Source organism: Oncorhynchus keta, chromosome 15 (genome assembly GCF_023373465.1).
Source record: "Oncorhynchus keta strain PuntledgeMale-10-30-2019 chromosome 15, Oket_V2, whole genome shotgun sequence".
NCBI lineage: Eukaryota > Metazoa > Chordata > Actinopteri > Salmoniformes > Salmonidae > Oncorhynchus > Oncorhynchus keta.
This window is the reverse complement of record NC_068435.1, coordinates 39,714,844-39,728,908: the sequence shown is the minus strand read 5'-3', so window position 1 is coordinate 39,728,908 and position 14,065 is coordinate 39,714,844. Positions and strand designations below refer to the sequence as shown.

Genomic DNA, 14,065 nt, shown 5'->3' with positions numbered 1-14,065 from the left:
AGTTGTACTACATATACAGTACCAGTCAAAAGTTTGGACACACCTACTCATTCAAGGGTTTTTCTTTATTTTTACTATATTCTACATTGTAGAATAATAGTGAATACATCACAACTATGAAATAACACATAATGGAATCATGTAATAACCAAAAAAGTGTTAATTAAACAAATCCAAATATATTTTATATTAGAGATTCTTCAAAGTAGCCACCCTTTCTGCAATATGTGTGATTCATCCACAGTCATTTAACTCTGTATCTGTCTTAAAGTCACCATTGGCCTCATGGTGAAATCCCTGAGCGGTTTCCTTCCTCTGCGGCAACGGAGTTAGGACCCCTGTATCTTTGTAGTGACTGCTTGTATTGATACACCATCAATACACCATTTAATAACTTCACCATGCTCAAAGAGATATTCAATGTCTGCTTTATTTTGACCTATATTCCAATAGGTGCCCTTTGTGAGGCGTTGGACAACCTTCCTGGCCTTTGTGGTTTGAATCTGTGTTTGAAATTCACTGCTCGACTGAGGGACTTTTAAAGATAATTGTATGTGTGGGGTACAGAGATGAGGTAGTCATTCAAAAATCATGCTAAACACTATTACTGCATTATTGAGTCCATGCAACTTATGTGGCTTGTTTAGCAAATGTGTACTCATTAACTTATTTAGGCTTGCCACAACAAAGGGAATGAATACTTATTGACTCAAGACATTTCAGCATTAATTCGTGAAAAATTAGTAAAAACCATTGACTTTATGGGGTATTGTGTGTGTGTAGGCTTGTGATAAAAAAATCTAAGTTGTATCCATTTTGAAATTCAGGCTGTAACACAACAAAATGTGGAGAAGTCAAGGGGTGTGAATAATTTTTAAAAGGTTGCTTCTAGCTCGGGTAGTCCTTGTGGTAATGTTCTTTCTCTGACTTCTGCAGGTCATTATCAAGCAGGAGCCGGGGGAGGTTCCCACTCAGCACCAGCAGCAGATGGTTTCCTCGGTAACGGCAGCCCAGCAGACTGCCGCCGCAGCAACGCAGCAATTTGTCGCAGTGAAGGGAGGTCACGTGATCTCCATGTCGCCACAGAAACAGACAGGAGGGGCCAGTGGGGCAGGGGCCCCACCCAGCAAGGTATCAGACACACACACGGACACATACTCACACACACACACTTGAACTTCTAGTCATGGCTCATCCTATGTAACTACTGCTATACACACCGTTTCTATTCACATACTGTCTATACGCACCACTTAAATACATATATTTATGTTCCAGACTCTGGTCCGGAATAATTCCTGGAATTCTATCCATTTTGCCATGTGGTTTTGTACTGTATATTTAAATACTGTATTCTCAACATAGTTCATTCTAATATTTCTACTACTGTACATTGCATTTAATGATACTGTTTATACTCACCGCTAATGTATAATATAATAGCTCACTCTATATCTACTGCTGTACATATCATTCTTAGTATATCTAGTGTAAATTCACCCTGTGTAGATACGTGTAGATTGCATTTAGATTACTCTAACAGTGCTATTTGGGTTGTTAATTGGATTCATACCGACATTTATTGATTTATACATTTTTTGTATTTTGTTTATGTACTTTTATGTACTTTATGTGTTTGATATTGTACTGCTTTGTTAGGCTCAAATAACATAATCATAATCTGTTAAAATGTGTACGTGAACAATAAGCATCATTTTGATTTGACATGCACACACACACACACAGCCAGTGAGCACGGTATCAGAGAGCAAAGGCTTTGAACTGTAAAACTACATTTCCAATGTTCCCCCTCTCCAGGTTCTGGGTATCCCTGCCCTCCAGGCAGCGGTGAAGCAGGTGGCCATCAGCAGCGGACAGATCCTGGTCGCCAAGGGCAACCCCTCTGTTTCCAAGGTGATCGGCGGGAAGCAGGTGGTCGCCCAGGGGGTCGCCAAGGCCATCGTCGGCGGAGCGGCTGGTAGCATCGTGGGTCAGCAGGTTGTTGCTAAGGCAACGGGGGCCGCAGGGGGAACAGGAAAGAGCGGAGGTGAGGGTCACTTCACTTTTGTTCGTTCACACGCATACAAACATTGGGAAAAGGTGCCTGTTTATTTGAGACATGCAGACACGTAAACACAAACAAACACTCTTGACAGACAAACTCTCTCCCCGCTCTCTCTCTCCACAGTGATGGCTACCCTCCAGCTGCCAGCCAACAACCTGGCCAACCTTGCCAACCTGCCCCCGGGCACCAAGCTGTACCTCACCACCAACAGCAAGAACCCATCAGGGAAGGGCAAGCTGCTTCTCATTCCCCAGGGAGCCATCCTCAGAGCTTCCAACTCAGCAGGTAAAACACACACACACCTCATTATCCTCACCAACTCCTCTCCTTTCATTTCCTATGTTCTTCTTCCTCTCCAACCCCATCCTTGTATCCAATCCAGTTTGTCACATAAACAAACCCCCACTGACTAGTGAATATGCCATGGGGGTTTTCACCTCTTTGGTGTATGAATGCAGGTTTATTTAGGTGTTTATGTCTGTATAGATAGCAGTCTCTAGGTCAGGGTTTTCCAACCCTGTTCCTGGAGAGCTACCCATCTGTAGGTTTTCACTCCATCCCCAGTTGTAACTTAGCTGGTTCAGCACCCCTTAGCTGGTTCAGCTCTCCAGGAACAGGGTTGAACCTACAGGATAATAGCTCTCCAGGAACAGGGTTGAACCTACAGGATAATAGCTCTCCAGGAACAGGGTTGAACCTACAGGATAATAGCTCTCCAGGAACAGGGTTGAACCTACAGGATAGTAGCTCTCCAGGAATAGGGTTGGAGTGAACCTACAGGAAGGTAGCTCTCCAGGAACAGAGTTGAACCTTCAGGATAGTAGCTCTCCAGGAATAGGGTTGGAGTGAACCTATAGGAAGGTAGCTCTCCAGGAACAGGGTTGAACCTACAGGATTGGTAAGCTCTCCAGGAACAGGGTTGAACCTTCAGGATAGTAGCTCTCCAGGAATAGGGTTGGAGTGAACCTACAGGAAGGTAGCTCTCCAGGAACATGGTTGGAGTGAACCTTCAGGATGGTAGCTCTCCAGAAACAGGGTTGAACCTACAGGATGGTAGCTTTCCAGGAACAGGGTTGAACCTACAGGATGGTAGCTCTCCAGAAACAGGGTTGAACCTACAGGATAATAGCTCTCCAGGAACAGGGTTGAACCTACAGGATGGTAGCTCTCCAGGAACAGGGTTGAACCTACAGGATGGTAGCTCTCCAGCAACAGGGTTGAACCTACAGGATAGTAGCTCTCCAGGAACAGGGTTGAACCTACAGGATGGTAGCTTTCCAGGAACAGGGTTGAACCTACAGGATAGTAGCTCTCCAGGAACAGGGTTGGAGTGAACCTACAGGATGGGAGCTCTCCATTAACAGGGTTGAACCTACAGGATAGTAGCTCTCCAGGAACAGGGTTGGAGTGGACCTACAGGATGGTAGCTCTCCAGGAACAGGGTTGCACCTACAGGATGGTAGCTTTCCAGGAACAGGGTTGAACCTACAGGATGGTAGCTCTCCAGGAATAGGGTTGGAGTGAACCTACAGGATGGTAGCTCTCCAGGAACATGGTTGGAGTGAACCTACAGGATGGTAGCTCTCCAGCAACAGGGTTGAACCTACAGGAAGGTAGCTCTCCAGGAATAGGGTTGAACCTACAGGATGGTTGCTCTCCAGGAACAGGGTTGAAGTGAACCTACAGGATGGTAGCTCTCCAGGAACAGGGTTGAACCTACAGGATAATAGCTCTCCAGGAACAGGGTTGAACCTACAGGATAGGATGGTAGCTCTCCAGGAACAGGGTTGAACCTACAGGATGGTAGCTCTCCAGGAACAGGGTTGAACCTACAGGATAATAGCTCTCCAGGAACAGGGTTGAACCTTTAGGAAGGTAGCTCTCCAGGAATAGGGTTGAACCTACAGGATGGTAGCTCTCCAGGAACAGGGTTGGAGTGAACCTTCAGGATGGTAGCTCTCCAGCAACAGGGTTGAACCTACAGGATGGTAGCTTTCCAGGAACAGGGTTGAACCTACAGGATAGTAGCTCTCCAGGAACAGGGTTGGAGTGGACCTACAGGATGGTAGCTCTCCAGGAACAGGGTTGCACCTACAGGATGGTAGCTTTCCAGGAACAGGGTTGAACCTACAGGATGGTAGCTCTCCAGGAATAGGGTTGGAGTGAACCTACAGGATGGTAGCTCTCCAGGAACATGGTTGGAGTGAACCTACAGGATGGTAGCTCTCCAGCAACAGGGTTGAACCTACAGGAAGGTAGCTCTCCAGGAATAGGGTTGAACCTACAGGATGGTTGCTCTCCAGGAACAGGGTTGAAGTGAACCTACAGGATGGTAGCTCTCCAGGAACAGGGTTGAACCTACAGGATAATAGCTCTCCAGGAACAGGGTTGAACCTACAGGATAGGATGGTAGCTCTCCAGGAACAGGGTTGAACCTACAGGATGGTAGCTCTCCAGGAACAGGGTTGAACCTACAGGATAATAGCTCTCCAGGAACAGGGTTGAACCTTTAGGAAGGTAGCTCTCCAGGAATAGGGTTGAACCTACAGGATGGTAGCTCTCCAGGAACAGGGTTGGAGTGAACCTTCAGGATGGTAGCTCTCCAGCAACAGGGTTGAACCTACAGGATGGTAGCTCTCCAGGAACAGGGTTGAACCTACAGGATAATAGCTCTCCAGGAACAGGGTTGAACCTACAGGATAGGATGGTAGCTTTCCAGGAACAGGGTTGAACCTACAGGATGGTAGCTCTCCAGGAACAGGGTTGAACCTACAGGATAATAGCTCTCCATTAACAGGGTTGAACCTACAGGAAGGTAGCTCTCCAGGTACAGGGTTGAAACTACAGGATGGTAGCTCTCCAGGAACAGGGTTGAACCTTCAGGATAGTAGCTCTCCAGCAACAGGGTTGAACCTACGGGATAATAGCTCTCCAGGAACAGGGGTGAACCTACAGGATGGTAGCTCTCCAGGAACAGGTTTGAACCTACATGATGGTAGCTCTCCAGGAACAGGGTTGAACCTACAGGATAGAATGGTAGCTCTCCAGGAACAGGGTTGAACCTACAGGATAGAATGGTAGCTCTCCAGGAACAGGGTTGAACCTACAGGATAGAATGGTAGCTCTCCAGGAACAGGGTTGAACCTACAGGATAGAATGGTAGCTCTCCAGGAACAGGGTTGAACCTACAGGATAGAATGGTAGCTCTCCAGGAACAGGGTTGAACTTACAGGATGGTAGCTCTCCAGGAACAGGGTTGAACCTACAGGATAGAATGGTAGCTCTCCAGGAACAGGGTTGAACCTACAGGATAGAATGGTAGCTCTCCAGGAACAGGGTTGAACCTACAGGATGGTAGCTCTCCAGGAACAGGGTTGAACCTACAGGATAGAATGGTAGCTCTCCAGGAACAGGGTTGAACCTACAGGATGGTAGCTCTCCAGGAACAGGGTTGAACCTACAGGATAATAGCTCTCCAGGAACAGGGTTGAACCTATAGGAAGGTAGCTCTCCAGGAATAGGGTTGAACCTACAGGATGGTAGCTCTCCAGGAACAGGGTTGGAGTGAACCTTCAGGATGGTAGCTCTCCAGCAACAGGGTTGAACCTACAGGATGGTAGCTCTCCAGGAACAGGTTTGAACCTACAGGATAATAGCTCTCCAGGAACAGGGTTGAACCTACAGGATAGGATGGTAGCTCTCCAGGAACAGGGTTGAACCTACAGGATGGTAGCTCTCCAGGAACAGGGTTGAACCTACAGGATAATAGCTCTCCATTAACAGGGTTGAACCTACAGGAAGGTAGCTCTCCAGGAACAGGGTTGAACCTACAGGATGGTAGCTCTCCAGGAACAGGGTTGAACCTTCAGGATAGTAGCTCTCCAGCAACAGGGTTGAACCTACAGGATAATAGCTCTCCAGGAACAGGGGTGAACCTACAGGATGGTAGCTCTCCAGGAACAGGTTTGAACCTACATGATGGTAGCTCTCCAGGAACAGGGTTGAACCTACAGGATGGTAGCTCTCCAGCAATAGTTGAGACCTTTAGGATAATAGCTCTCCAGGACAGGGTTGGAGTGAACCTACAGGATGGTAGCTCACCAGGAAAAGGGTTGGAGTAAACCTACAGGATGGTAGCTCTCCAGGAACAGGGTTGAACCTACAGGATAGAATGGTAGCTCTCCAGGAACAGGGTTGAACCTACAGGATGGTAGCTCTCTAGGAACAGGGTTGAACCTACAGGATAATAGCTCTCCAGGAACAGGGTTGAACCTACAGGATAATAGCTCTCCAGCAACAGGGTTGAACCTACAGGATGGTAGCTCTTATTATGCTGTATTATACTGAAGCATGTCTCTCTGTGTCCAGGAACAGGGTTGGAGAGCCCTGCTCTAGGCGTATTATGCTGAAGCATGTCTCTTTGTGTCCAGGAACAGGGTTGGAGAGCCCTGCTCTAGGTGTATTATGCTGAAGCATGTCTCTGTGTCCAGGAACAGGGTTGGAGAGCCCTGCTCTAGGTGTATTATGCTGAAGTATGTCTCTCTGTGTCCAGGAACAGGGTTGGAGAGCCCTGCTCTCGGTGTATTATGCTGAAGCATGTCTCTGTGTCCAGGAACAGGGTTGGAGAGCCCTGCTCTAGGCGTATTATGCTGAAGTATGTCACTCTGTGTCCAGGAACAGGGTTGGAGAGCCCTGCTCTCGGTGTATTATGCTGAAGCATGTCACTCTGTGTCCAGGAACAGGGTTGGAGAGCCCTGCTCTAGGTGTATTATGCTGAAGCATGTCTCTCTGTGTCCAGGAACAGGGTTGGAGAGCCCTGCTCTCGGTGTATTATGCTGAAGCATGTCTCTCTGTGTCCAGGAACAGGGTTGGAGAGCCCTGCTCTAGGTGTATTATGCTGAAGCATGTCTCTCTGTGTCCAGGAACAGGGTTGGAGAGCCCTGCTCTAGGTGTATTATGCTGAAGCATGTCTCTTTGTGTCCAGGAACAGGGTTGGAGAGCCCTGCTCTAGGTGTATTATGCTGAAGCATGTCTCTGTGTCCAGGAACAGGGTTGGAGAGCCCTGCTCTAGGTGTATTATGCTGAAGCATCTCTCTGTGTCCAGGAACAGGGTTGGAGAGCCCTGCTCTAGGCGTATTATGCTGAAGCATGTCTCTCTGTGTCCAGGAACAGGGTTGGAGAGCCCTGCTCTAGGCGCATTATGCTGAAGCATGTCTCTCTATATTTCCATCTCTGTCCATGTGGCCGCACTCATTTGCAGTGAGCAAATAGTATGTTGGAGCATTCGTCCGTAGGCCTATTGCTGTGTGCACATTGCTGCTCTTAAAATGTGAAAAGATGATAGTTTATCATAATTTTAAGCCAAACATTTAGATCTGTTCCATCAGCCTTAATAATTGATACGGTGTATACCTCCACTACACTACTTTGATACACATTGTGGGGATTCAGAAGTGAGTATACGCAATTCCCGCTGAGAAATAACATATAAAGTATGTTGAAAAGATAATGGAACTATACATTTTTTATTCATCTTTGAGAACTAACGATCACTAAAATAAAAGCTAGACATCCAGGGAGAATTGACAATAACCAAAACAAGGAATTTAGCAGTATAAAGCATTAGCAATGGTAAAATGCATGGAATTGCAGGGAATTCGCTTCATTTTCTCTCAGTTGCATGGCAAAATGTGTAGAATTACAGGAAATGTTCTCTATAGCCGGGCCGTCCGTGCCCACCACCTAAGCCCTTTTGATGTTGTTTTCTGCTGAACCATGTCTCTCTCTGTGTGTATATGTAGAGTTACAGGAAATGTTCTCTATAGCCGGGCCCTCCGTGCCCACCATCTAAGCCCTTTTGATGTTGTTTTCTGCTGAACCATGTCTCTCTCTGTGTGTATGTGTGTGCAGGTCAGCAGTCCCAGGGCAGCTCCTCTACAGGCTCTGGCTCTCAGACCCCCACCTCCTCATCCAGCAGCCTGCCCTCTAACCTCTCCTACACATCATACATCCTCAAACAGACCCCACAGGTACACACACACACACACACATCTTCTCACTCTCTCTCTGTTCACCCTTGTATCCTCTTCGATTAATCTTTGAGTGAAACAAGCTGCTGTCTTTCATGTCTTATTCTTGTGGAGAGTCTCGGAGTAGAATAAAAGTACTCTCTTCAGTCTCTCAAATCCATCACACCTGTTCATTTTAAAGACTACTTGCTAGCGGATTTTCTTCTTGATAAATAATACATTTTTGCTGTTTTGTGTTCATGAAAGCTGGGATTTTCATTTTGTAACGTCTGTTTTTAGTATTCCGGTAGTGATTATTTGAAGAATTTTCCCTTTATAAAGTATATTCTCTGGGTAATTTACTTTAGTAAAGCCTATCTTTAGTATTTCAGTAGTGATTGAGCCTGCTGCTCCCAATATATCCCTGAAGTAGATTCATTCATTATCGAAACATTGATCCAACTCTTAACTCGAGAACAACACCGTCTCCAACAACTCCTAATGAAGTATGTGCGTCCTCTCTTCCTCCCACCTGAAAACCTAAATCTGGGGCAGAGATCATTTCATGTCACCGCTCGCTGTTCTCACTCTCACGTCAGTCCAACCTTTGGGAAAATCTTTAGCCTGCAGAGAGTACGGACACATTTAGACATTCTCTTTCGTTCCACTGGTCGTTAGCAGCAAATTCATGTGACCAACCACACACTTGCTCATGTACACAAACACACACACCCCTCCTCCATCCTTAAACAGCCTAACTAAAGAAATCGCCCGCCCCTGTTATTTTCCTCCCTAACTACTGCCTAAATGTGCCAAAGAGGATGTTCAAATTTATCAACCACAATGTGCCACCCATTCATCCCACCAACCCTTATTACCAAACTGTTGAATAAACCAATTAATAAACAACAAATACATGTTACCAATCCCCTCCATACTTCTAAACTCTTCAAGAAAAGCTCTAACAAAAACTCTCAGATGGTATTGTAAAACCCATTGCTGTTGATATTATCTTTTGGTGTCGTATCGACCAAGCTGTTTCTGATTGATCTTTTCCAGGGCACGTTTCTGGTTGGCCAGCCGGCGTCGCAGGGCGTGGGGAAACAGGGCGCGGCCAGTTCCACAGGTCACGTATTGTCGTCCCCTGCGACCGTCACCCAGCAGGCCATCCGGGTCACAGCGGGTCAGAAGGCTGCCATCCTGGCTCAGGTCAGTACTGTCGAGACACAAAATGGTGGACAGGTATAGCCTGTCCACCATAGCCATGGTTACTTCTGGGAAGATGCTGTTAATGAGCTATGTTGTTTATTTATGAGCTGAATATCAACTATCAGCTGTAAAGAGTGCTCAACCCCTCACTCTGCTGATTGCTGTGCAGAGACACATGTGTTCTAATAAGGCCAGTCACTGCGCAAAAACAAATCCTAAATTCAGTCTCGGGGGGGGGGGGGAAGACAACAGTTTTGATGACAATTATTGAAAAGAGCAGTAGGTATCCCACTTTTAAGTGCTGTTAGATTTCTTTATCAACTGAAATGTTTGCGCAATTGGCATCGTTTTTACAATCTCTGTGTCTGGCATGACAATATAAAAGATTACTGCGGGTAGCGCGTCGGCCAATCGAAAGCATAAACTTGCCAGTATATATTTTTTTAGTACAATAAACAAGCAACGATGATATTTAGAGTCTGTGATCTAGCTAACGATTAGCCCTTTGTGGTAAACAATGCAGAGGAGCAACCCCATGCTTCAGCCAAGTAGCCACCGTGCTGCATCAGACAGGTGATGATGCTAATTGCTAAAATAGCACACCTGCCTGATACCAACCATGTACAGGGCCTAAAGATATTGCCTTTCATCTTAATGGGCTCATTTCTGGAGATCGATGTCCGAGCCCCCCGCGGAAATATAATTAGCATAATACACAAATCCCCATAGAAGTAGGCTAGACATATCCTTTTTCAAAGCGTCTCAGTCCACCGCGTCTGCCTATGTCGCACTTCCCGGATCTGCGGTGAAAGATGACAGAGCTAGAGCGGTGTTTGTCAGACCATGAGACATCTCAAAAATGGGTCTTCTCACAAAGTTGTCTGTAGCGTCCGAATGGTTTGGCCTCCAAACAAACTTTTCTCACGAACACGATAGGGATCTCCGTTTTGTTCTATGACCCCCACAAACGTTTTGGGACTCTGAAGTCGGTATAGGCGATCTGCCAATTTCTGTCTGTAGCGTCTGAGCAGTTTGAGCTACACACTGGCCCCTCTGTGGAAAGGTGAGACTCTCTCTCAAACATGTACAGTTCCAGTCAATAGTTTGGACACACCTACTCATTCAAGGGCTTTTCTTTATTTTAACTATTTTATACATTGTAGAATAGTAGTGAAGACATCAAAATGATGAAATAACACATGGAATCATGTAGTAACCAAAAAAAGTGTTAAACAAATCCAAATATATAGATTGAGATTCTTCAAAGGAGCCACGCTTTGCCTTGATGACAGCTTTGCACACTCTTGGCATTCCCTGATTCTTTGCTAATTTATTTTTCAACTCTGTTGTAGTCCACCTGTGGTAAATTCAATTGATTGGACATGATTTGGAAAGGCACACACCTGTCTATATAAGGTCCCACAGTTAACAGCGCACGTCAGAGCAAAAACCAAGCCATGAGGTTGAAGAAATTGTCCTTAGAGCTCCGAGACAGGATTTTGTTGAGGCACAGATCTGGGGAGAAGTACCATAAAGTATGTTGGCAGCGTTGAAGGTCCACTAGGTCCCCTCCATCATTCTTCAATGGAAGAAGTTTGAAACCACCAAGACTCTTCCTAGAGCTGGCCACCTGGCAAAACTGAGCAATCGGGGGAGAAGTGCCTTAGTCAGGGAGGTAACCAAGAACCCAATGGTCACTCTGACAGAGCTCCAGAGTTCCTCTGTGGAGAACCTTCCAGATGCAGCTCTCCACCAATCAGGCCTTTATGGTGGAGTGGCAAGAGGGAAGCCACTCCTCAGTAAAAAGCACATGACAGCCCGCTTGGGAGTTTGCCAAATGGCACCTAAAGACTCTCAGACCATGAGAAACAACATTCTCTGGTCTGGTAAAAGGTTGAACTCTTTGTCATGAATGCCAAGCGTCACGTCTAGAGGAAACCTGGTACCATCCCTACTGTGAAGCATGGTGATGGTAGCATCATGTTTTGGGGATGTTTTTCAGCAGCAGGGACTGGGAGACTAGTCAAGATCAAGAGAAACATGAAGAGAGCGAAGTACAGAGATATCCTTGATGAAAACCTGCTCCAGAGCGCTCAGGACCTCAGACTGGGGCGAAGGTTCACCTTCCAACAGAACAACAACCCTAAACACACAGCCAAGACAACGCATGAGTGTCTCTAAACAAGTCTCTGATTGTCCTTGAGTGGCCCAGCCAGTGCCCAAACTTTAACCTGATCAAACATCTGGAGAGACCTGAAAATAGCTGTGCAGAGATGCTCCCCATCCAACCTGACAGAGCTTGAGAGGATCTGCTGAGAAGAATGGGAGAAACTCCCCAGAAACTCATCATAACCAAGAAAATGAATCCCTGCCAAAGGTGCTTCAACAAAGTACTGAGTAAAGGGTCTGAATACTTAGTTAATGTGACATTTCAGTTTTACTCTTTGTCATTATGGGGTATGCTGTGTAGATTGATGAGGGGGAAAATAATAAGTTAAATACTTATTGCCTCAATACTTATTGCCTCAGCTATTCGTTTGTAAAAATGTCTAAAAACACAACACTTTGACATTATATGGTATTGTGTGTATGTCAGTGACAAAACAAATCTCAATGGAATCCATTTTGAATTCAGGCAGTAACACAACAAAATGTGGAATGAGTCAGGGGTGTGAATTCTTTCTGAAGGCACTGTGTATGTCATCATTGAGAGGGGCAATGGATTTATTTTTGTATTTAATGGTTAGCTATGATATAAGGTACTCGCCCAGACTGCATTTGAAGCATGAAATACCGTCAGACTCTGCCAACTTTTTGTGAGTTGCAGTGGGTACACAGTACACACACAGATACACACTGCCTGGTTGCATCTAGGTCACACCATGCATGTTCAGGGGGATAAATCTATAGCCAGACAACTTTTCTATATCCGTCTATCCTCACACAGTACACACACAGATACACACTGCCTGGTTGCATCTAGGTCACACCATGCATGTTCAGGGGGATAAATCTATAGCCAGACAACTTTTCTATATCTGTCTATCCTCACACAGTACACACACAGATACACACTGCCTGGTTGCATCTAGGTCACACCGTGCATGTTCAGGGGGATAAATCTATAGCCAGACAACTTTTCTATATCTGTCTATCCTCACACAGTACACACACAGATACACACTGCCTGGTTGCATCTAGGTCACACCGTGCATGTTCAGGGGGATAAATCTATAGCCAGACAACTTTTCTATATCCGTCTATCCTCACACAGTACACACACAGATACACACTGCCTGGTTGCATCTAGGTCACACCGTGCATGTTCTGGCGGATAAATCTATAGCCAGACAACTTTTCTATATCTGTCTATCCTCACACAGTACACACACAGATACACACTGCCTGGTTGCATCTAGGTCACACCGTGCATGTTCAGGGGGATAAATCTATAGCCAGACAACTTTTCTATATCTGTCTATCCTCACACAGTACACACACAGATACACACTGCCTGGTTGCATCTAGGTCACACCGTGCATGTTCTGGCGGATAAATCTATAGCCAGACAACTTTTCTATATCTGTCTATCCTCACACAGGCACAAACACACTGTAGCACAACATTGGTGCACTAAAGGCATTATTATACCATCGTAGTAATGGCCATTTAATCTAGTAGCTTCAAGAGGATATAAAGGCAGTGATTTAAGCCATAATTTGCATAGATATAGAACACCGTGTTATTAAATGTGTGTTTCTCCAGTAGGTATCCTAAATATAAATGGGACTCGTTGAGTGGGCTTTAAAAAGGCATTTCACAAGGGAGTTCTTGTGTGTTTTCCTGTGTGTGTGTGTGTGTGTGTGTGTGTGTGTGTGTGTGTGTGTGTGTGTGTGTGTGTGTGTGTGTGTGTGTGTGTGTGTGTGTGTGTGTGTGTGTGTGTGTGTGTGTGTGTGTTGTCTGGTTTTTTGTTTGCCCTGACTATATGATTAGTGCTAATAATTATGCCTTTGGCAGACGTCTGAGCTTTAACTTCGGCTAATTATTTCTCTCTCTGTCTCTCTTTCTGTGTCTCCCTCCGTTTAATTGCAAACATTCTCTCATCCTCTCCTCTGCCAGTATATTTTATCATTGCCGTGGTCTGAATTGATTGAGCTATTTAGTATGGAGTCAGGCAGTAGTTATGTCCTCTATGGATATATAGTTTAAGTTCTCTTTCTCCTTTTATGGATTAGTCCTTCTTAAAAACAGCTGGTGCAAATACTACTAAACTGAGCTCGTAATTGACTCGAAGTGCCTTTTCAGAGGCCAACCGTGAGGGCTGTGACAGTGATTGAATAACCCTCTAACTGACGGTTATGGATGAAGACAGTCAAAAGTCCATTGATTGTAGGTTCATGTAGATAAACTTGACCTAATAACAGGAGTGTTTACTAATGATTATAAGAGCTTGTTTTGCTAACTTCATCCGTCTACTAAACGTTCTCCAGCTCCTCTTTCCAACTTTCCTTTGATGCTCCAGCAGCTTATCTGCTAGATGTGCGGGGGGGGGTAGAGCGCTATAGGCTACGGCACTTCGGTAATCAAATCTTTGATGTGTGGACTTTTTAAAATGTAAATATAAACCAATGCACATTTGCTTGCTCGTAAGTAAGTACATCGGCGTTCTTTTTAAAAAAAACCTTGGATGTGTCTGACTTCATTAATTATTCAACAGCAGTCGACAAGGTTGTTCTGGCTCGGAGGCCTATAATGCGCTAATGTTGTGTCAAGTTGACAATGC

General features: G+C 45.4%; 1 protein-coding gene across 5 annotated transcripts in view; it reads left to right on the top strand.

Annotated features, from left to right (window-relative positions):
• yeats2 (YEATS domain containing 2) overlaps positions 1 to 14,065 on the top strand; it is a 60,191-nt gene that overhangs the window by 27,401 nt on the left and 18,725 nt on the right. For all 5 annotated transcript variants that reach the window (XM_035788586.2, XM_052464012.1, XM_035788585.2 and 2 more), the window contains 5 exons: positions 937 to 1,131; positions 1,819 to 2,047; positions 2,189 to 2,350; positions 7,976 to 8,094; positions 9,133 to 9,282. In XM_035788586.2, the coding sequence (XP_035644479.1) occupies positions 937 to 1,131; positions 1,819 to 2,047; positions 2,189 to 2,350; positions 7,976 to 8,094; positions 9,133 to 9,282 (855 nt within the window). The remainder of the gene's footprint in view (positions 1 to 936; positions 1,132 to 1,818; positions 2,048 to 2,188; positions 2,351 to 7,975; positions 8,095 to 9,132; positions 9,283 to 14,065) is intronic.